The following is a 24180-nucleotide window of genomic DNA, read 5'->3' as shown; positions in this document are numbered from 1 at the left end:
AGCCCTCCTTTGTATATGCCCTTGCCTGAATGTAATCAACCAGAAAATGTTCAACAGATTCAGGCTTCAATTGGTGGAAGTTAGACATATTTAAGTAAATAAAAGATCGTAGCACTTTTCCACAAATATTTTTTACCTGATGATGGCTCAGTGAGCCGAAACGCGTTGTACGCAGTAAAAAAAATTGTGGAAAAGTGCCACGATCTTTTATTTATTTAAATACAACCAGAAAATCTTTACCATGATCCCAACAAGGAAACTGCACCGCCAGGCATGTCCGGTGGCGGGATTAAGGAAAAAGAAGCATGTGCGATGTAGCAGTTGTTGACCGATGCGTGGGGGAGACTCTGAACGCGCAGTTAATGCAATTCCTGTTACTCTGGGCACGAGGCATGTGGAGGGAGCGGTCGACTAAGTCTGGTGGGAGGAGAGGGCATGGGGTCCATTGGGGGAGAGGGTGAGATTGGAGGGACGAGCGAAATGGGCGTAGTAATAATAATTCCATTGTTGCGGTTAAGTGGCCGGGCCCTTCCCTCCGCTTTCATCCACGTCCGCTCGCTACTCCCTTCCTTGAGGCCGATGAAAAGACGGACAATGGAAGACGCGTTGGATGGGAATAGCCCCCTACGCGATGGACGCGTTCGCCTTTGGACTAATAAGTCTTGTGCTTGAAATTTCCATAGTGATGCGATTTCCTGTGCGTCTTGTTCAGCACGAATTCGACTCGTCGGATGCCGTAGATGTTTCACGTCTCTGTCATCTCAGGCTCTAAGAGTCTCAACTACCAAATTGGCCCTCATTCAGTCTGACATTGAATATCTCTACGACGGGAGTAATAAAGACTTCAATTATCTTTCCCACTATATTCAACCCAACTGGTTTCGACGCACAATGTGTCTTTTTCAAGGGTACAACCCATGATGAGTGGGTTAATGAAACTTTTTGAAAATTACCAAGTGCTGTGAAAATGCCCTGGCCGGGATTCGAACCCGGATTTGGGTTCACTTCACGTGCATTTGCGGGTGACTCCGTAAAGGTACGCAACCAGCTAGTCCGCTGATATTTCGTGAATAATTCCTTAGCCGTTATTGCTTCTATCATGGTGAAATTCCTCAAAGTTAAGCCAGAGTTCCGGAAAGTTGACCAATAGGAAGAATTGCTATTTTCACTATTCCCGCTCCGTGTATTAAAACTTTGTGAACAGTTGGTGCACGTGATACCATGGATAGTTTTTCATACAGTTTAGCTGTTTTAAGACAGTAAGCTGAGAAAAAATATCATTTACTTGACATTCAGTCAACACAGCTCTAAAAATTACTGGGAAGCGGGTAAACCGTTCGTCTGAAATTCCTGGATTAGGATTTTAAATGGCACTTTAATAGGATTGTCGATTAATATTTTTTACCCGATTGAGGACATTTGGGATATTTTTTAAAACAGCGGCAGAAGAAGGGCTATTTTTACCAAATTTTATTCGAAATTCAGAAATCTACTATCAACGCTGGAGTAATCATCCCACTTTCGAAAACATTGGTGAAAAAACACTTAGGAAACAAGGCTGCAAGCAAAGTTTTTAATTTCTTGTCTTCTTCCAAAAAAAAGTTTTTTGTGTAAAAACTCTAATAACAATGATTCCTTCTGCTTCATGGATCTATTCGGCAAAACCTCGATATTTCAATCTTGGCGAGTTAATTTAGCTGTATCCCTAACTGGGCAACTATACTGTGAATGACCTTCGGCGCAATCTTATTGTTACACAAATTGAACACTCGGCTGGAAATGAGCGAGCCAATCGGCATATTTTTGGGAAACCCAATCAGTGGAATAGAAAAATTTGCAATTCTTCAAAGTTAAAAAACAAATCTGGGTGCATAATAGAGGTTCCCGCCGAGAACAATGGGCTTAAAGAGCGCGCGAATCATTGGGTTTATTCCCGTCTGCACGCGGAATCCACGTCAGGAGCAAAGGGTAAAACCGTCAGAAGCAGTGGCGCAGCGAGGGGGGGGTTTGAGGGATAAACCCCCCCCCCCCAGAGCTCAGAGAAATTTTTAAGTTTAATCCAGTTTACTTAATTGGATTGATATTACTAATAGAATAGTGTAAGGATGAATTAAATATCCCTCAGAAAGCCGTAAAACTCACCATTTTGAACCATTTATTTTTTAAATTACGCAATTTATTAAATTCGCACCTACCGCTTATCCTGGTGGGTATACTATACCCCCATACACACCGGTATTCGCTGCAGCTAAACACCCCCCAGCCTTAATTCCTAGCTGCGCCCCTGGTCAGAAGAGTATGTATACCATAAAGGCATCTCAAATAATAAGTATTTGAGTGCATTAAACTCAAGATTTAGGGAAAACCCAGTCCCTTAAACGGACTGCGATGCATATCATACCAAGTTCCCGAGTGCCCACACCGGGTCACGGGGCGCGACAACCGCTCGACATCATTTTGCTTTTCCATGAAAAAATCGGAGGGGTGCAAGTTGGAGCAAGAATTTTCTTTTTCGTATGATAATACAGACTTCATTCTAACTTCTGGTCTGAACATCTAAGGAGCGGCAAGCGGCAGCAACTACATTCATCCTAGCATTAAGTAAAAAAATAGCGAAAAACAGTGATATTTTGTGGGTGGGTGGGTATAGTATTTTTACATCACTCACTGGTCTCGTCCATACACCATGGGTATAATATAGGCTAATTATATACCCAGGGTATCTGTTTATTTCACTGAGTTAACTAGTTGAAGGCTGTTTTTGCTTATTTTTTTACTTTTAATTTATGAATGTGAGCCTTCTTCTAAAATAAAAGTGAAAAGACTCATATTTTTCCGTTTATCTCCCACTCTCCGAATCACTGGTAGCGAAACATTTCAGTTATTAACTAGTTTTTGATAAGAGAAGTGAATTAATTTTACATCACTCGCTGGTCTTGTCCATGCACCGCTGCGCTGCAGCGCATTATTAACCTGTATCATACTAGCGCGCTGGTACGATACAGGTTAATAATGTACATAGGATATCTGATTATTTCACTAATTTTTCGTGTTGAAGGATGTTTTTCCTTATTTTTTTTAATTTAATTTACGCGTGTATGACTGAATTGTATATGGTGATTTTTCGTAAACAATTAAATTTCCCATTCCTTTATTCATGCAATAAAATGCATAGCAAATTCATGTCAGCGTAATCGTCTCCATAACATCATTTGTTTCGTTTTCAGAACAAACAAAACATTAAATTCTGTACGTACGTCTTTTCGGATTTTATTTTTTTTTCGGATTTATCTAACATAAACTTTGAAGGAAAGGAAAAAGGTGAACGTGACCGATTGTAATTTTATTTGTCAACAGTGTGGCTGCAGATGTGGAGGAAGGATTTTGAGTATTGTGAGAAAGGCTAATTTGAAAGACGATGTCAATTTGAGCATCTTTCTCAGTAATTCGATGCAGATATTTTCAAGGTCTTCTAGGCCTAGCTCTAATCGTGCAAATGATGACCTTGATCGTAGCACCTCGGACTCGGTTTGCCATCTGTGGAAACGACGCCTGGGATGATAGCTTCACACCATTACTTGCAAGTCAGTACAGGTTGCAGAAGTTTTATTACCCCTATGGAGGGATCGGATGCCTATTGTGCCTGACTCCTCTCATGACACATCCTGTCACTGTGTGGACTCACCTAACGAAAGATCTTCCCCTCTTGCCTAATAATGGAATTCAGTTTATCATGACACACCTGATACGTGGATATCTTAACCCCTAATGTTTTCAATTATATATCCGGAAGCACTACAACTATTAGATACTCACAAGTAGTCAATATTCTATCGGCGGACTTGAGAATCCTCTAATGTAATATTCAAGAACCCTATAAGGTAAGGTAATGTAAGGGTCTTGGAAATATTTGTGCTTTGCCTAAAACCGCGGTTAGCGCTTCGCGATTCTCTCTAGTCGGTAAAGCATATAGGGAACGTGGACCGAATGAATCAGGAATTTTCCGAATTCGTTCTCTCTCGCGCCTGCCTCCCAGGAAGACCGTTTTGGTGCCGACTCGTAGAGCACTGATTAGCTATTTAGTACTGATAAAAAACAAAGCAATTATTAAACGCGGCCGCCAAAAGAAAAATGCATGTCCGGACAAAATAACCAATTAATAATTCACGGTAATATCACTCGAATATACACGTGAGAAACTTATGTCAGCAAGGTCTATTATTTAGAGCAAAATATTACTGACCATACAAAGCACTCGCACATATAAGCGGAGCAAGATAACGCCTACGTTAAAATTTTTTTAATTGCGTGCGAATTTAACGTAGGTGTTATCTTGAATAAGTTTAATCCATTTTACTTAATTGGATTGATATTACTAATAGAATAGTTTAAGGATTAATAAAATATCCCTCAGAGTGCCGTAAAACTCACCGTTTTGAACCATTTATCTTTCAAATTCCACAATTTATTTATCTAGCACCTACCGCTTATCCTGGTGGGTATTCCATACCTCCACACATCCCAGTATGTATTAGTTGCACCTAAACTCCCCCAGCCTTAATTCCTAGCTGCGCCCCTGGTCCTGGAGACGCCTTGTGAAGAACTTTGAAGCCGGATTACTATTTATCCTTCCCTAATGGAACATATGACACCAATATTTAATCTTTTTAATTTAAATTTCAATTATTTAAGTCTTGAAAATTTTGTCTTGTCAGGCATTTATAATAGTTAATAATTAATGAACGAGGGTTAACTCCATCAGTAAAGTCTGATTAAAATGGCTCACTCTCAGAATGGTCAAGAAATTAATATATCCCGAGAATTATGAGGTACCAAATGTGTACATTATCTGTATTAGCATATTCTTTTCAAATCATAGACCTGTGCTAAGGTTCTTGTTGCTTTGAAATAATCTGATGTAATTCGTTGAAGATCAGGTTATAAAGATTTATCCTATTAGGCGTTTGTAATATCGGCACATTTTTCTTCTTACTGAAATCGAATTTGTGGCCTAATATTATGTTGGCATTGGTGTCAAATAGCTCTATCATGAGACCACTAGCAGATTAAATTTCAAGATCAAAGACCATCTGCTTTGAAAATCATATTCACATAAAAACACAGTTCACATATTATTTTACTTATTTTGAAAAATTTATATTCAACAAATAAATAAATGCATGACAATGAGGTTGCTGAATAGGTTCAATTCTAGGTTGGATTGATTTCCAGTATAATAACCAAAGGTACTCCTATCATGCATATATCGTGAATTTTTGAAGGAACATATGAACAATTCTGAGACTGAATTCCATCCACCATGTTTAACTTACATAAATGTGACATTATGGCAGTGTTAATGCAGTACAATAGAAAGAAATTCGTACATACATTTATTCATATTGAGACATTTTTATTTACAGATGAAGACAGAATTAGATATGAAAATTTTAGCCTAACTATTCCATAAACCATGAATGAATGAACAAATGGTTAAATGATTTATTTACGCTTTAAATAACTTTTGCAGCTCATTAGCTCAAAATATCCAACAGTGAGGTCCAGTGAATGGAATATGCACATGATACTTTATTTCATATACATCAAACTAATTCTCAGCAAATGATTGCCTATACATTATCAGAGCAATAATTTACATATCCATCTGAAATAATGAAATGAGAATGTGAAAAATGAATTTTTTAAAGTGTAAAAAAATGCAAAGTCTCTTAAATATAAACCCATGTTTTGGGTAATTGCTTATCTTGGGGTGGACCATCAAAAGCATTCATCAACACTGAACTAACTAAACTCAACTTCACATCGGTATTGTCTAGACAACAGACATTTCTTAAATATTAGGAAAACAGTTTCACATCAGATACATTCTCAAATTGTACTATCTACTTATTGGCAAAAGAGATTAAGGAACACAAAATAAACTGTGTAGCCATGTATTTTTCTCTATTTCACACTTACTCTTGTAGACTGAGTTAAATTTGAAAAAAAAGATAGGTATTCTATTACCATTTTCTTAGGAAATGGTTTCCAAATCCCTCATTTAATTTGAGAAGAGTAGACTTCCCATGGCTTGTTATGGCAAATCTCTTGTATCTTCGGCAGTTTCAATATGCTCTCAGTAGAGGTATGAGAAACAATGATGGTGGTGTTTGCACTCTTGATTAAAAAAACATTTAAGTTTTAATATTTCTCTTCATCTCTGCTTGAACGGTTTAATATGGAATTTTCTTGATGGATGAAAGAGAACGCAGCCCCATGTAGTCAGCGTAAGTGGACCAGTAAGTTATGTTGAAAATAACGAAGACCACAGGGAATATGATGCGGCAGATTACGTCTATTCTCTGTCCGGCAGTTGGCCAGCCCATGATCCACTTCTTCAGAAGGTTTGGTGGAGGTCCACTCTTAGCCTCTCCACCTTCTCCTCCATCAGCACCCTAAAGGAAAAGATAAATATGTAACCTCGTTTGTAACAACACAGCGTAACTAGGAGTGACCTTAAAGTTGATTACTTGAGAAGATGGTATGCTTGTGCACAAGAACTTAAAGAAGTACATACAATATTGTGCCTCTTTTGGTTCTTTCATAGGGTGGGTATAGAAGCCGTTAAAAGTGGTCAAATTAAAGGTACTTCCATTATTCAGCAATTGTCTGTTGTCCGAATTCAACTTTGTGTATGGTTTGCCTCCAGATTAAGTTCATTCTGTGCTTTTGGGCATTACAAAGGCAATAATTGAGTTGTGTGGCCAGGGGCGGTCTGGGGTGATTAGAGTACCCTCAGCTGGGGCTCATGATGGGGCCCATCTTATGGGGGGATTCCCCAATAAAACCCCACCCCGGAAAACTTAGGATATTGCATGCCTGGTAATGGATTTTGACTCTATTCTGGCTCTCAAATACTAGATGAAAGTTAATAAAAAAATAGCAATTTGTAAGAAAATATGTGCAATGAATAGTGAGAATTTTTCAGCTTATAAAATTAAGAAGTGTATTATGGTTCTATTATATATATGTATAGTGAATTTTTTCCTTGAAACTGCACTGAAATAAAAAAAAGTCTAAGATAACCTTTTTGAATAGCCCTATCAAACAAGCATCATCAAGCATCAGGCTCTTTTTTACCTTCTAACTCCTTTATTTTTTTTTGTATAATTCTTTTGCACTGATTATGTACTACACAGAATAACTAATGAAAAGGTAGCATTTTATAATTGCAAAAAAAACTTTGGTCCAAGTAATCTGAGTCTTTCTGTATTAGACCCTTCATATATGCTTCACAATAGATGCAAGCGTTGCGGGGGCCCCCTAAGCTCGGAGCCCTCAGCGATTGCCATCCTGGTCAGACCTCCCCTGGCTATGGCTATCATCACCAAACAAAAAGTTGTACATTGGTTCTTGTAGGGAGAGAAATTTTGTTGAAAAGAGATTGGTAGCCATTTGGCTTCGACCAGCCTTCCTCATCCAATTAGGGAGAGGAAAGACTGGAGGGCAAGTGATTGGAGAAATAGGCTTATCTGTTACAGCCTGCAATGCCTTATTGATGTACTGCCATTTGCATATATTGAGCATTTTTCTCTTCTGTATTTTATTCCATTTTTACACTGCTTAAGAATGAAGTTACTACAAGTGAAGTAGCTTCCCATCGAAATCTGAATGAATTGAGTGGCAAATTTTTTTTATGGGGAGCATGCAATAAATTTTAATGCACAATTATTGCTGCATTTTCCTGACTCAGTAAAGATGAAAGAACCCCTTTGGTATAAGTTACATTAATGAATGTAATTATGTTGAAAAACGGGAGTGTCAGAGAGCATAAGCCTATGGGCTTGGATTTATCGCAGGGTTGGTTTTATTGGATGTATGGCAGGCAGCCGCCACAGGAGTAAATTTTTGGGGGATGGGACAAGAGTCTCTTAAGTGCCAACCCTGGTTATGTGCTTTCATGGAGCAAAATAGGAAGAACGAAAAGCATTATCTCCTGACCACAAGCAACATTTGATTGTAGGGAATATTCCATTAGCCAAGAATCAAGAGGGAAAAATATGCATTGTAATATTTGCTTTGACAATTTAAACACAAAGTAAACCATTATGGCAATCCTCAAAAAGTAAAAAAAAAACACAATGATAGAAATCACATGGTATTAGCTGATGCTGCTTTTTAATTCATATTAATTTTGAAAGTGAAGAAAATAACTGGAAAATAGCAGAAAATGGGATGGAAATTAATTATTTGCTGGTGAAATACATACCGCAGAGCGTCCAGCACCCTCAGCCTGGGCTGCATTGCGGTGACGCTCACGCCTCCAGCGATCAATCACAGCAACAATGATGACTTCCAGGAGGACAAGGGAGGCGAATGTCTGGCACCAAGTAGTCCAGGTGTCGATGGCGCGAGCATCCCCAGAAGAGGGTGGAGCGTAAGTGGAAACACGAGCTGCCTCAATGATGGTGGCCAGCAAGCAGAGGAGGGCAATCAAGCAGCGTCCCACAACACCCAGCACCGGTGCTCCATCCTCCCCGTAGAAGTCAAGCCAGAAGGGTGCCCAGGAAGCAGCAACAAGAAGTCCAAGTGGCAAGAATAGGTGGAGGATGTAGTGGTGAACCAAACGTTTGAACAAGAACTCTGTCCTCAAGCAACTGTATTCTCCTAAAATGGGAAAGCAAAATCAGTGGATTCATGCGGTTGAAAACTTAAAATATTTGTCTCTAATGAGTTCAACCGATTCAGGCATGATACAATGGAAGTTTGGCATATTGAAATAAAAGGTAGTTATTTGCACAATTATTTAATGCTCTCGATGTGTTTTGTCTCACAGAGCCATCATCTGGTACAAGACATTAAAGTACCTGAGAACATCATGTTATGATATTCTTATGTACTTAAATGTCTTGCTCCAGATGATGACTCTGTGAGACAGTGGTGCAGCAAGGGGGGGATTTTGGGGGATAAACCCCCCCCCCCCCCAGAGCTCAGAGAAATTTTTAAGTTTAATCCATTTTACTTACTTGGATCAGTATCACTTATAGAATAGTGTTAGGATTTATCAAATATCCTTTTGAAAGCCGTAAAACTCGCCATTTTGAACCATTATTCTTAAAAATTTTCTGGAGAGGGCCCCTGCAACTCCTGCTTACCCTGGTAGGTATGCAATACCCCCACACCCATAAGTATTAGTTACCCTAAAAAACCCCCTAGCCTTAATTCCTAGCTGCGCCCCTGCTGTGAGCCAAAACACATCGGACGCATTAAATAATTGTGGAAAAGTGCAACCATGTACCTTTTATTTCAAATTTGCCTCTTTCACAGTGTGCATGTCTGAGACAATTTGAAGAAAATTGGACTTCAACCAACAAATAATTTACCTGTATTTGTCTTGGAGTTACAGTAATCAATACCAAAACCTTGCATGACAAAAGGACTCATGTCTAAGTCCACAACAGATTGCACTGGATCATCATCTTTCCACACGAAAATGAGATCCTTTGTAGTATAGGCATCTGGAAGAAATAATGAGAATTTTATTTGCATGATTGAAGGAATAAATTTGTTGACAACATTTTGAAGTTAAGGGACACAACAATTTAAAAGTAACTGTAAAACAATTATTTTTTAAATCCAATCATTAGATATTTTAACCACTTTAAAACTAAATATGTACTAATTGCCTCATATAATGGCTGAGGTCTTGGTAAATAAGAACTATGTAATGCTATTGTCAAAGAGGTTTTTTACTCAGGCATATCAAGTGTAATTTGCTGGAACAGCATTTCACAAAGTCAGTAAAACTTAGGACTTAGTATTGCAAAATCCACAATTTTACAATATGGAAACATAATGCATATGTTTCAACGCTTATGTTCCTATATGTATATTAAAAGCTGACTTGATGATGACAACTGAATCAGATATATACTCTATCACTGTGTTTACAAACCAAACTGACATAGGTCTGAACTCAGACCAATTTAAAAAGAGAAAGTCTGCCGACTTGGCACGTTGCACTTACCAACATGGATTTAATATATCAGTATATCTATCGTCACCTATCATTTCTACTTCTGTTTGCCTCCCTCTTGTATTCATACATATTGCAGAGCGTACATCTCTTTATCGAGTGTAAGTAAATATGTACCTAGTTTCCGAATGTGGAATTAGATACCATTGCCTAAATTTTTTATCATCATAGCCAGCTACTGTTAAAGACAAATTGATACCAATATCAGGTACCTGCTGGTGAATCTAAGGTACAAGGAACACAGGCAGAAATTATTTGCCTTTTTTAGGAAATTTACACTGTCAATTTATATCTTATTACCTATGTAGGAGACAGGGGCGCCGACTTATAAAAAATATTGGGGGGGCCCATATACGAGGTCTTGCCCCGGGAAGAGGTTAAATTCAAAGTGTGTCGCAGCACCGTAACACTATCATGATTCACACCACCTGATTCAGTCAATCTGCTTCACCTTATAATTATTTGTTTTAACACATTTTTGAATTTATTTTAAAAGGTAACTATCGTCAAACATGGGAAATAAAAATTACCAACATATTTTTGTGATTTCACAAAGCATAATATAACTTAATTATTTTCTTGAAATATTGAGGGGGCTCCGCCCCCCCAAACGAATCTTTGAGGGGGCTCGGGCCCCCTCAGGCCCCATGAAGTCGGCGCCACTGGTAGGAGATTCATCATTGGAGCGTAATGCTACCGTTGAAGACTTTTTAACTCAATCTAGAAAAACGTTGTGTGCCATGGATGATTTAATATTTGAAAAAGTGCCTTTGAGAAAGATTTATTCATAAGATTCAGTTCCTTCATTGTATAAAACTTCATGTCTTTCACATTTCACAAAAAAGTGCTAAGTATTGGCAGATTCGATATTAGTTTTATGATCTTTGCTGCCTGATCTTTAATAACCTATGCAGTAGTCTGCTTATTCTTGTAATCAATTTTATTACTTACATTGGTCTCACTCATGCATACATACTGATGTAAAATTATAACCAGTGTTACAACAATCTAAGAAACAAGAGTTTTCAAATTACGTCTCAATTTGAAAGCATCGGTTTGTTTATCAATCAGTTCAAATGGAATTACCATGATATTACATTCTGCCTTACAGTACTTTACTACTAATACTATATATAATTCAGCACAACTACTTACAGCTAGCCATCCTGATAAAGCATGACTGCTTGTCCATAGGGAAATTGGTCAAATCCATGGGGCAAGAAAGCTTCAGGGAAATCCTTAGCAAATAAAATTAAGATATTTATTAATATGTGAACCTATTTACATATTTTTATATACATGGTACATAATGCCAATCTATTTAATATTCATTATAGTATAGCCGAAGAGAATAAATTCAAATGAAGATAAAATTTTATCTCATTTTCACCTTGTGCTGTAGAGTACGTCACCTTCCGGTGAGATTCTGACTAGAGAGTTGGGATGGAGAAGGTCGTGGGTGTGGCCTTCCTTTTCATTTGAGAAGAACAAGTCAGGTGACCAGATGTCCTCGTCACTTGTTAGGAGAATGTACTTCAGGTCATCTGAAAAGGAAAATACCAGTATCAAGTATATTATAACTGTTGTTATTTTGGAGAGAGAAATTAATTTTTGTTGGGCTTTTGCTTGGTACGTATTACACTAAAGCTTTAATTGTATAAATAAATGGGAGGAAAGCCCAATTATATAAACAGAAAAGATAGACATTCTATTTATTATCATTTTCTTTCAAGTTTTCATCAATAGCATGCTTTCTGTACACCTTTCACAAACATGTCATTGGAAAGCAAATTGTTCGAGGGATGGGTAGGTTAGGAAGAATATATAAGAGTAGGTAAGGATGTATTGGGGAGAGATTGGGGAGGTGGTTGCTTTGGTAAGGGATAGGTGCAGAGCTTAATTTCTAAAATTTTTAGAACTTAACACATTTATCTGTGTGATTTTAAAATATGTATAGCCTCTAAAAAATTCCGATTTTTTAAAACTTTTAATAAAAGTTACAATGAGGTATCATGATTTACCAAGTAAAAAAAATGATGAAATTTCCTGAGAGGTGTGCTGGAATGCCATTCCAGCCAAACTTAGGCACCAGATAGGTGGATGATCAAATGTACGGTAAATCATATGATATTATAGATCCTGATGTGTGTGGTAGATCCTCTACTGCACTCATAAATGTTGAGGTTGGTGATAAATAATTATAGAATTACAGAGCAGCATCAATTATGAGTTTATCACATATTCCATTATGGTGCATACATAATTAATTGGTTCAACTCTAAGTTGCTCTATAACCTAAGCTCCCAGTGAGAAATGGGTGGTGGAATCCACGTGGAACCCACGTGGAGAATTAACGTGGATACCACGTGTTTTTGGTCGTGGAATCAACGTGGAACCCACGTGGAAATTTGGTGGAAAAATTAAAACAGCAGTTGGTGCTGTCCTAAAACCATTAAAACCTCAACCACTCTATATCTAAACCTTCTATATATGTGTCTACGATTTTTCATGTGCTCTCATGGCTGCCTTTCCACGAATTATATAAAAATAGAATGTGCGATACATTTTCACATAACTAGCGTGGTTTCAGGATGATAAATGACGCAATGTCACCAGAGAGTTAAGTTCCACAAATTAGAAATTCTGTTTAACATTTTATGATAATCACCACAAATCCACTTGAAATCAACGTGGATTCCACGTGGGTCCAACCACTCAATATCCAGCACCACCAAATATCCACCACTCAACGTGGATTCCACGTGGGTTCCACCTGGATTCCACCACCCATTTCTCACTGGGCTATAACTGAGAGACATAAAATACAGGTTAAAATAATATAAGCATTGAATATGGCTCTGTTTAAATTGAAATTTTGCATTGAAAAACCAAATTTATGATAAAATTTTTTCTATTTTCACACGAATGGCATTGCCTTTTAATTCCCGTTAATCCACCACCAGATGATAGAACCTTCTAGAAATGGCATCCCTTTTCTTAAATACTTACAAGGTATGTGATTCATGGATTTTTTATGAAAATATTTCCATTTTATCCACCAATAACTGGCATGTTAATTACCTGGATCACAAATTCACCAATATTCCTAACCACAAAGCTTTCCCTTTCTCAAGCAGTAACGTCCACCATGTAACATTAAATATATCATAATTCCTCCTTATAAGGTAGAAAATATGATTTCAAAGAGAGTAAGTTATATGTAAATGCAGGAATATTTCTCAGGTTTCCCACCGGGTGTAGATTTGGGTCATAGGTCCCAACATTTTGATGACTAAGTCCACCCTCGTCTTCAGGGGTTGAATGTCGAGCCAAGCAGTAGCGCAGCGAGGGGGGGATTTGGGGGATAAAACTCCCCCCCAGAGCTCAGAGAAGTTTTTAAGTTTAATCCATTTTACTTAATTGGATCAGTATTACTTATAGCATAGTGTTAGGATTAATCAAATATCCCTCAGAAAGCCATAAAAGTCGCCATTTTGATCCATTATTCTAAAACTTTTTCTGGAGTAGGGCCCCCGCAACTCCTGTTTACCCTGGTGGGTATGCAATACCCCCACACTCCTAAGTATTACTTGCGCCTATAACCCCCCCTAGCCTTAATTCTTAGGTGCACCCCTGGAGACAAGTTCTTGCTGGTATTTATACTGTTTAAGTGTGCCCTGATTGGTCCGTTCTCGATCGGTGTGGTTCATGGTAGTTGATGACACCCTTGCGATTATTACTTAACTGGAAGCCTTTGTCCTGTTGATGTTCAATTATTGGGATCAAATTGTCAAAGAAGCAATACACTTCAATCTGGAAAAATAATATGTGGAAGGGTGTCATCAACCACTATAAACCACACCAATCAAGAACGTACCAATCAAGGCACACTTAAATGGCTCTCAAGGGTATAAATACCATCAAGATCTTGGCTCGACTTTCAACCCCTGAAGACAATGGCAGACTTTTTCATCGAAACGTTGGGACCTGTGACCCAAATCTACACCCGGTGGGAAACCCGAGAACTATTCCTGCAGAGCATACACTGAACAAACTAAAATTCTATATGTTCATGCATTAGAAACTTAAATTATGTAATCAGCATCATTTTATCAACTATGAAACTACTGCATCCTTGACATTTTGCATCATATTTTTCTCACCTTGGGCACTGAACTTTAACCTTGCATCATTCCAGGTCTGCCTCAGGGTCATGGAAACTCTGTATTCCTGAAAAAAAATATTGGGATGTTTGGTAGAATATTGTCAGATTTAATTAGATAAGAGCTATTAGTGTCACAGTCTTATAGCTTTAATAAAGAATAAAGGCTGCTGAGAGGCAGCCACGAAAATGTAAGGGGTAATTCAACTTCTCTAGCAAATAAAATCAACTGATTTGGGCGTTAAATTTGTCATGTACATGTAAAAAAAAATTTACGTGTACATGAAAAAAGTGTAAAACTGGATATTTTAGAAATTTTAGAAATCACCAAATGCACTCTTGCACGTAACATCGAAATTTTTAATGATATGACTGTATTCAAATGTTCTAATTTTTTATCTACTGTTTTAAAATCTGACTTCTTCCTTGATAATCCTTCCTCCTCCCCTTCCCATTAACCTCGTTACCACCTGACTTTCTATCTGCCTGCCCTCCCCCCCCCCCCAAGCTTTTATACTTTGTGTTTTTACCCTCCAATCCAACCAACAATGCTCCTCCTCATTTAGTTCCCCCCTCCTCCTCCTTCCCTCACACTATTGTTGGATAAATAAGGCTGGGCGTTGTGCGCTATTGCTCAGTTAGTCTTGATAATGACGGTGTAAACGTTGAAACTAGTAGACAGCTTAAATAAATTTTGTGGAATAGTACTGTGTTTTTGTTTCACCATGAATATTCTCTAGCAAAATTGTAGAAAGCATGCAGTATTGTTGCAAGGGGTGAGATGAATCCAAAATTTATCAATCCAAATCCTTAAATTTTCTCAAATATGTACTTCAAATCTTAAAAATCTTCAAATCAATTTTGTACATTTAAACAGGAAAAGCCTTAAAATTAGGCATTTCAATAAAGACCAAGTACAATACCTTCACAGAATTAAAAATAATTTTACAAATATATTTTTTATTGGAATATGTAGCCACTGTAAATTTTTAAATGTAAGGGTTAAAGTTAATGCATTGAATTAGAGTCGACATTTTTCAATTTTCAGGTTCATATTTTTATCATTAAACATTGTGAAAATTATTTGACCAAAATGTTTTTGAAAAAGGTCAGAATAGGAGAAGGAATTCTTCAACAAAGTTAGCTCAAATAAATATAAGATTGAGCACTTCAGCGATGAACAAAAATCATGGTACATGGTTCCCTGGCTTAGGCCAATATGCATATTTGTGGTTTTTAGCGACTTAGAAAATTTCACTACGCATTCATGTACAGGATAAAATATTTGATCGTATCTCCATTTCCAATGGATCTGAGTGTGAAGTTAGGAGCCTACGCTAAATTAAGTATTCATCTGCAGCGGAGAAAAGGCCTTCCAGCCAAAACGTTCAACCACTTTCTCGAATATCAAATCGATGACTTTTAGTGAACTATTTTTCTCGGCACTGACGGAGGTAGTTATTTTTTCCGTGGTCAAATAGAGGATTCATAGTAAAAATCCGTATTATTTCCCCGAAATATTGATAGGTATGTACTTTCACGGCTCTATAAGTTTTACTTGCGGTTTATCACGTATTATTTTCTAAATTGGTCGAGGATGGTTAACAGTTTCAGCTTTGACATAAGTTAAAAAATGAAAATGTCAGGCTAGAATATTTACCATTTTCGTATATAATAATCCATGGGTCATCTCCTAGAGAACTTTAAAAGCCCTGTTTTTGCTTAACATTAGAAAATATTTGAGGCGCCTTGAGCATACTCATTTGTGTACCAATACACATTTTGAATTCCCGCCACTTCCTACATGGGAAAATCTTTCGCAGTTTGCTAGAAGGAGAAAATTACTATGCTTCCCCTACCTCCTGTTGTCAATAAGAAACGCCAAATGCTGATTAAATACCGAAACCGTTGAATGTATGAACTCCCCACGACTGTATGATCACAACAAAGTGCGGCTTGGGGAATTATTTTATTCAGCTAATAAACGGCCGTAGAACGTTCATTGATTGATATCACTATGTCATGCAAAGTAGGAGAAAATAGAAGTCTTCTAAAAAAACCTTAATAAGATGACGGGATAAAGTAGATGGCCACATCACGAGACATGATGGCCTGATGAAAACAATCGTAGAAGGATGAGCGGATGGAAAGAAGGGTAAGGGATGCCCCCGAATATATACGTAGGACCTAGTTAAATAGGATAGGTTATAAAGAATATAAAAGAGAAGAAATTCTTCACTATGAATAGGCTAGCGGATAGGAGAGCGGAATGTTCAGCTGCGTCAAACCAATCCTAGAATTATTTACTTAGGATGATAGTAATAGCGTCCAAGTCATCTGAACTTATCAGATATCACCAGCTTAAGGCTAACTTAAAAAAAAACAGAGTTATCGAGTTTCTTAAAAACTCCCAATACAATGGAGTCCCACCGAAACTCATTCTACCACCCTCGGAATAAATCAATTCTCGCGGTACAACTCCATGATTTTGAATAACATTTTGAAATCTGAAATTAAGTACCCTAACTCAAAGAAAACACTACTAGGAATGGAAATCAACAATATTGATGTAAAGCTGACCACAAATCTTAATATCATCGATTTGTAGCTGAGGATGGAATTCCATCGAAAAGTCTACCGTTAAAGTCTCAACTGTGGTTGGAATCGGATGGTAGATATTTTGTAAAAGAATTACTTGGAATGAAGGAAGGGACTCATGAAAAAAGTCAGCTGAATTCTCAATCACAACTCAGCGCTATGGCAATCAAACTAATCCTATCCCCGTAACATTGCCAAAGATTTGACCAAGAACGGGTAAAAATAACCACAACTGTAATTTTCTTTAATGAAGTAAATTACACAATTTTTGTAATGCATAATGGCTGAAAATCGTGAATTTTCTGGCAAAAGTTTGAACAATATTTTGTTCCCGGAATTTAAAAATTAAAACAAAAGCAAGTAGTAAAAATATTATATTCCCCACGAAGTCATCGTAGCTCTCATTCTAGGAAATATATTAGAAAAGACCGAGATGAGAACATAATTGCGACCATTTGGAGGATATTTTTTGAATGAAATTAATAGATGCTTCAAAATTGAATAAAAACGCGTCGAATAAATCGTACACAAGCAATGAAATAAATAGTGTTCATGATTATATGTAGTATAGGTCCACTTACCCTGTTACGGTCATCTATATGTCCCACAGATCGGATAAATGCATTGACCTTGACGACCACAGGGTCACCCGTGACTTTTTGTGGCTGGTCGAAGAGCATGACACCTGCAGGAAAAAAGAGAGACATTGTTAGGAGTTGGGCTCATTGTTGAGGCACACAAGAATCGTTGGACGACAACAATCGAGGCTCAGATTACGCATAATTCGATGGGCCGAAGGTGCCGACCCTTGTGCCAGGCCATCATCAATGAAAGCAGGATTTGACGAGACCAATTTGACGAGCAGGTCTGGACCATCCCAAGACTTCCGTCCTTTAAATTTTTCGCTTGAGTGCCAGCCATTTGGTATGGTTAGGGAAGGTTACCAGTTCCTCAATCTCTCTGAGAAAAAAAAATTTTTTAAATTGAACTGTTGAATGGCCGACAGATTTCCAGGATTTCTGTTGCCAAGTGGACCAAATAAATTAGGATGTAAGCAGTGCTGTAGATGGGAAAAGAATTTAGTCGGTACTCACCAAAATTGCCAACAGCCGAACATGTGTTATACATCCGCCCGCGATTGAAATGTCAAACTCCAACTCTTACATTAGTTCCTAGTTGTGCCACGAGATAACTCTGAAGAAGTAACTAATCATTTTTCCGATTTTTTCTTTTTGAAATCCATTGGACAATTTATAGTAGGGCTATTTTTTACATATTTAAAAAGGTAGTTTAACCGGTACGCTTATAACGATTTTGTATTTTAGGGGGTACGCCGTACCGGCCCAACTACAGCACTGGATGTAAGATGCCGCATGAACGGCAGTGAGTGAGTTTTACGCTAATTCAAATTAAATTAATTACCGCGTCCGGAAATCGAACAAGGGACCCTTGGCTACCCACGCTTATTCACACATCACCCTTCCTTCCATGGTTGACCTAATTATCGTTATGGTTGACCATACTATCACTTTCGCCATCCATGGCGAAGCATTCTTTCAGCGGTGGATCTAGTATAAGACCTAGGAGGCTAAGGGGGAGAAAAAGGTGACCTGGAAATACCTCTTACCCCATAAGAAGGTGTATTTCGAGTGACAAAAATTAAAAAATTTCAGCGGTTTTCAGCCGAAAATTTTGTATTTTCTAGACCCTAAATGGGCTGATTTTTTGACGAAAAAGAAAAAAATCCGAGAAGATCACTATGCAGATGTAGTTGGTCGTTTTTTGCCTAAAAGGTTGATGGATTTCATTGCTGGCCTAGACTGAAATTCTGGTCATATTTAAAAAACCCGCACCCAATTAATATCACCGGAAGGCGAGGATATGTGGATGGTGCGTCATGCCCACGATGTTGTAAGAGAAAAGTATCAGCATCACATCTTATGGTCACCTTTCCACGTCCTTTTCCGTGAAAGGATCACGATCCGTGATTTTTCTCGGCCGATATTGGGGATACGACGGTAGACAGAATAGTGAGAAGGGGGAAAACATGACACATGTAATTAACGTGAGATCGATCAAGGACGAGATGGAGTTTTATTAATTCATTCCTGTACCACCGAAAACAGCACCAATGGCCTTTTACATAGGGGTTTTTAAATTAACAAATTAATGTAGACGAATACCCATGCCCTGGATAGGGGAGACCTACCCAGAGACCGAACTCGAACCCGCGACCTCTTGTGTAAGGGCAAGGGCTGTACCCAGCTGCCACAAAAGGCCGTTTTACAAGGTACACGGAATTGCGCAATCTGACGTACGTGCGAAGGCGCAATCAAAATTGCGTCGTGTAAAGCGGTGAATTGCTAGAACACATGCGAGAATGCGTGGATGCGAGACGGCAAAATAGCCCCTGTTCTAATTTGGTTCATGCATTCGCGCAATTCCACACCATTTTAGAAATAAACGCAGCTCTAACCTGCGCAATTCCGTGCCCCGTGTAAAACGGCCTTAAGGCTGGTTAATATTTCCGATATAATTCCGATACCTCCACTGCAAAAACCCTCTTCAATCACCTACTGAATCAAATCCGCTCATCTAGTAGCCCAACAAGATGAATCCGCTCAGCTGGCAGTGTCCGGAGCATAAACGCTCATCTTGTATTCTCCAAACTTGGAGGTGAGTGCTTGGAGGTGTCTTGTTTTGCTACTAGATTAGCGGATTTGATTCGGTCGGCGATTGTTGAGCGTTTTTGCAGTGTATGTATCGATCCTTAGCGAATAATAAAAAAAAAATATTTTTTATTATTTTGAATAAGGCTCTATAAAGCAGGTAAATGAGGCCTATTCGAGTTAATCTTGAATGGCAATTGGGAAGAAGAGGCCCTTCCCCTACTCTGCCGTCGTAATTCCCCTCCCCTCCACTACCCCCTCTCTCTCACTTATCCATACGTTCACAAGTCTTGTACACTCAAGCACTTAGCATTCGTGCCCGAGAGAGTGAGTGCATGCGTGTGTTCCTTGATTCTTTTCATGCATTCTATTCTCGGGAGCCACCAGCATTCCTCTGCATAGATCTTAACCTCCTTTGGCCTTCGATTGTTCATTCGATCATGAAGCTCATTGCAACTGTTCGAACGAACGAGCCTTTTACTGATTCTTTGGAAACGCCAGGATTTCAGAGAGTGAGTAAAAAATAAGAGGCTAGAAATTATGTAGTATTGATAGCTTTTTGAAGTTCATGGGCTAATTCAAAGTCAATTGGTCAAAGTTTCCATGTCCGGAGTGGTCGCGTAGCATCAAGAATTCACGGAATTGTGGGCTGACAACTATGAATTCGCTGAGTGACCGCTACTTAGAAGTACCTCATAAAATCCATCGATCTGTGTACAATTCTCATAAAGATTTTAGGCCGTGGATTTCGAAAAAAGGTATGCATCATCATATGCATGAATCATATGTGCATCAATGATATTAATCCCGGTTTCTTCACTGAAGTGTGTTTGAATTTGGAATAAAGGGCTTATCATTAGGTTACCAAAGATCCCGTTCAATCGGAGCAATGCATTAATAAACTAGTAACGCTGTAGGTGAGACTCTTAGGGAAGATATAATGAAAAACAGACTTTTTCCTTCACCTGTAAAAAAATCTGTTTGCTACAACATAAAATATTTTTGAATGATTTCAAGTTCACCCCTTTGTAACACATCATCAAAAATCCTGTAAATGATTCATTTACACCGTGCGCACAAGCAAACCTGACATTGTTATGTGTTGGGCTCATTGTGAGGTACACAAGAGTAATTGGACGACAACGATCAAGGCACAGATAAGGTATAATTCGATGGTCGGAAGGTGGCGACCCTTTTTCCGGGCCATCAGCCAATGAAAGCAGGATTTTTTTACGAGACTAATCTGGTTTCGACAGTTCCAAGACTTCCGTCCTTTAAAGTTTTCAATAAAGAGCAAGCCAATACAGGGGCGCAGCTAGGAATTAAGGCTGGGAGGGGTTTACGTGCAACTAATACTCGGGTTTGTGGGGAATAGTATACCCACCAGGATAAGCGGTAGGTTGAAATTAATAAATTGAGAAATTTTAAAGATATCTGGTTCAAAATAGTGAGTTTTACGGCTTTCGGGGGGATATTTTATTCAAACTTACACTATTCTATTAGTAATATCAATCCAATTAGGTAAAATGGGTTAAACTTAAAAAAATTCTCTGAGCGCCGGGGGGGGGGGGGGGCCTTTATCTCCCAAAAACCCCCTCGTTGCGCCACTGAGCCAATATACTAATATGTCTAACAATAAATTTTTAACGGATTATAATCGCACATCAGCTTCCGTAGCTTAAATTAGGTACGCCCTAGTTATCGCCACATAGTAATTGTAGTAATTAAATAGTAATATATATATTAGTAATAAATATAATATAAATAATTAGTAGTAATAAAATAGATGTGGAACACCATACGTAAATATGGAGGTGTGTAGGTGTGGAATTCAAATTGGGTTAGAATTACTTTTATTAGAATTTTGATAGGTATGCGGCTCAACTACCAAAGCTTGGCATTTACTGTCCTTAGAGAAAAGGCTGGGAGCGTGATGGATACTCCAGTTGGTAGGGCGTTGGCTTACTGATCGTAGGATTGAAATTCAGGATGAAGCCTCTGATTACCCAAAAGAAAAAAATATCGAAGAGTATGGTGGCCCAAGGAAAGAAAATAGCCTCCCTACCCTGAACATGTGAACTGCAATTATTGTGGCTTACTCCGGGGTGAGATTTACCCTCGCTAATCCGACTATACCTACGGGTTTAATCACTAAGTGTCTGAATGAGGATATTTCCTACTCATTTTCGCAAATCAACACTTTTCAACTCTATCAATCTACTCTCTCTCTCTGTCTCTAATTTGTGTATGATCTTTTTTACGATTAAATGATTTGCCGTTCATCACCTATACCTACTCAGTTATTCAATCATGGAGTTGGTTTGGATAGGCGAGGGTAGATATCACCCCGGAATAAGGCACATATTGGTTTTATTATGGGATGTCCGAAGGTTTTACTCGAGAATGGAGAATGAAGCCATCCGTATAATGGCCAACCTCTCTACCCACTGGGCCACCATTTACTTCAATGAAATATTTTATTTAATTACCTCATACGATATTTAGTAGTAAATGAGTTTCTAGGAGTAAGGTTGTGTTGAATGTTGGAGTGTGTTGAATTCGCCGTTGTGTTATGGCAAAAATACAATTTTTGCCGACGTTTCGGCAAATTCATTTTCCTGCGTCAGGGCTTCAAATGAAAATGATATTATTAATGAAAATAGATACGATTTTGAGATATTAAAACATATATGGTCATAAAAATGTTGCTCATCACTGAGTAAAATAAAAAAGAACAATTTAGTGGTAAATTAACACAAAGGATGCTAAGCGTTTGGCAAATATTTTGCTATTGATATAAGTTCGCCCCCAAAACCGCGAGGTTTGGCACCTATGTCTCTCCGGTAGGCGCAGACACGACTTCCAAGGACTCCCGCCACAAGGGCTAATACACCCCAGCAGGGAGGACTCTACCGTCGCAATGCAAACCACGTAACGAACACCTACCCCACTACTCTTTCACCTCCTAGAGGGCGAGGGACTCACGGCATGCGTGCATGTAGCATATGAGCACTTCGTCGCGCGGCTTGTTTTTCTTTCTTTTTGGCCACCACTTTCGCGCCGTAACTTCTTCATCTCTCACCCTCTCGCCGTTTTACTCGCGTCTGTCGAGCGTCACCGTGAGGCGGACGCGCAGAAACATCGCGGCGAGGTCACGCGGTGGATGCCGTAGGAGAATTGTTTGCACAGCGAGTGAGACGCTCGAGTGGTCATTCGACGAACTAAGCAGGCGGCCAGCGGTATTTTTGGACACTTAAACATTCGTCCCGCCAAACGAGCAACACTTTCCTATACCACCGAATCGGAATCCGAAAGAAGTAACGTGCAAAGATCTTCCGCTACATCTCTCTGCTTCAGTTTTAGCTGAATTCTTCCATACCGTCGGAAATATTTTAGTTTACCTGGAGGGAGAATCTATTACCAAAATGTGACGAATGTAGAGTATATCTTTGTGAGGGATTTAATTTAAGAGTAATGATATTTAAATAAGGACGCGCCATGATATTTTATAAATAATATGAACAGGACAATGTTTCACCGCAATGCGCTGCCATGCCCTCATGCGTGATCCATGAAAATTATAATAGGAGGCTATGTGCTGATTGCTTTCCTTATTTCATTAATTTCATTGGAAAGGGCAATTGCAGGGGGGGCTCCCTGGCCCCAATCATATACATATTATAAGTATATTCACCTCGCTATAATTCCCTAAAGTATAATAGGCGTGCTCGACAGTAAGTAACTCAGAAAACCCAGAATCCCTCCACATAACGGACTCAGATTGGTTTGTTACCTATGCTTGGTACGGCACCATGACGGGAGATTTGATTAGTTTGGTTGCCGAAGTGCTGAGCTGTTAATTGGAATCCCACATAATTTTTTTCTGGGTCCTTTCCTTCGTGTGATACACCGGTACGGTAAATCCGAATTCCCCGAGCTACACAAGATGTTATGTAGCAGATATCTAATTTTTACTTACATACGTGTGGCTTCATTTAATTTGTTTGTGCTAAGAAGAGTGGGAAGAAAGAGAAATGTCCTAAAAACCTTAAGGACAACTTAGTTAGCCACATTATGAGACACGATGCCCGGATTAAACAATCGTAGATGGACAGGTGGAAGGGAAGAAGGGCAAGGGATGACCCCGAATTAGTTTCACAGGAAAGGTTATAAAGGATGTAAAAGAGATGGTATACGTCACTATGAAAAAGCTAAGGGATAGGAGTCCTGAATGGAGAGCTGGGTCAAGCCAATAATAGGACTGTTGGGTAATGACGATGAAGAGCTGACTAATTCCATCAATAAAATAATATTTTTTTAAAATATCATACTAAGTAATTGTAGAAAATAGATTTTTTAAAAGACTAAGATCCAGAAGAACCAACGCGACGTCACAATAAAAAACACATTCCAGAATTGGAAATGAGATAGAAATTGAGGACGCAAAGGTTTGCTGCGGTTTTGAAGGGAAACCTAATAGTGTTCCGAATTTTCCCTTGGTGCAAAACAAACAAGCCGCAGGACTGTCAAAAGCTCTCTTGAGCGCGATGAGAGCGTATCCTGAGAGAGATTAATGCATGGAGTGGTAGATTGTCGTGGCGCGGGCATGATGACGACCACACCGCTAATTGCTGTGTGAATCTCTCGACTAACTGCCGCGACGGCGCCAGGCGCCGCCATCCAAGCTAAGGGTGATCAGACGTCCGGATTTCGCA

The 24180-nt window shown here is 38.7% G+C and overlaps 1 protein-coding gene across 1 annotated transcript in view; it reads right to left on the bottom strand.

Annotated features, from left to right (window-relative positions):
- Nucleotides 1-5376: 5376 nt before the first annotated feature.
- Nucleotides 5377-24180, bottom strand: part of LOC124154014 (glutamate-gated chloride channel-like) — a 43510-nt gene continuing 24706 nt past the window's right edge. The window contains exons 3-9 of the mRNA XM_046527485.1: nucleotides 17378-17481; nucleotides 14200-14266; nucleotides 11427-11580; nucleotides 11192-11274; nucleotides 9384-9518; nucleotides 8270-8667; nucleotides 5377-6455 (exon numbers count right to left, since the gene is read on the bottom strand). Of these exons, the coding sequence (XP_046383441.1) occupies nucleotides 6234-6455; nucleotides 8270-8667; nucleotides 9384-9518; nucleotides 11192-11274; nucleotides 11427-11580; nucleotides 14200-14266; nucleotides 17378-17481 (1163 nt within the window). The 3' untranslated portion in view covers nucleotides 5377-6233. The remainder of the gene's footprint in view (nucleotides 6456-8269; nucleotides 8668-9383; nucleotides 9519-11191; nucleotides 11275-11426; nucleotides 11581-14199; nucleotides 14267-17377; nucleotides 17482-24180) is intronic.

This window comes from Ischnura elegans, chromosome 2 (genome assembly GCF_921293095.1).
Source record: "Ischnura elegans chromosome 2, ioIscEleg1.1, whole genome shotgun sequence".
In the NCBI taxonomy this organism is placed as follows: domain Eukaryota; kingdom Metazoa; phylum Arthropoda; class Insecta; order Odonata; family Coenagrionidae; genus Ischnura; species Ischnura elegans.
This window is presented reverse-complemented; position numbering and strand designations above follow the sequence as displayed.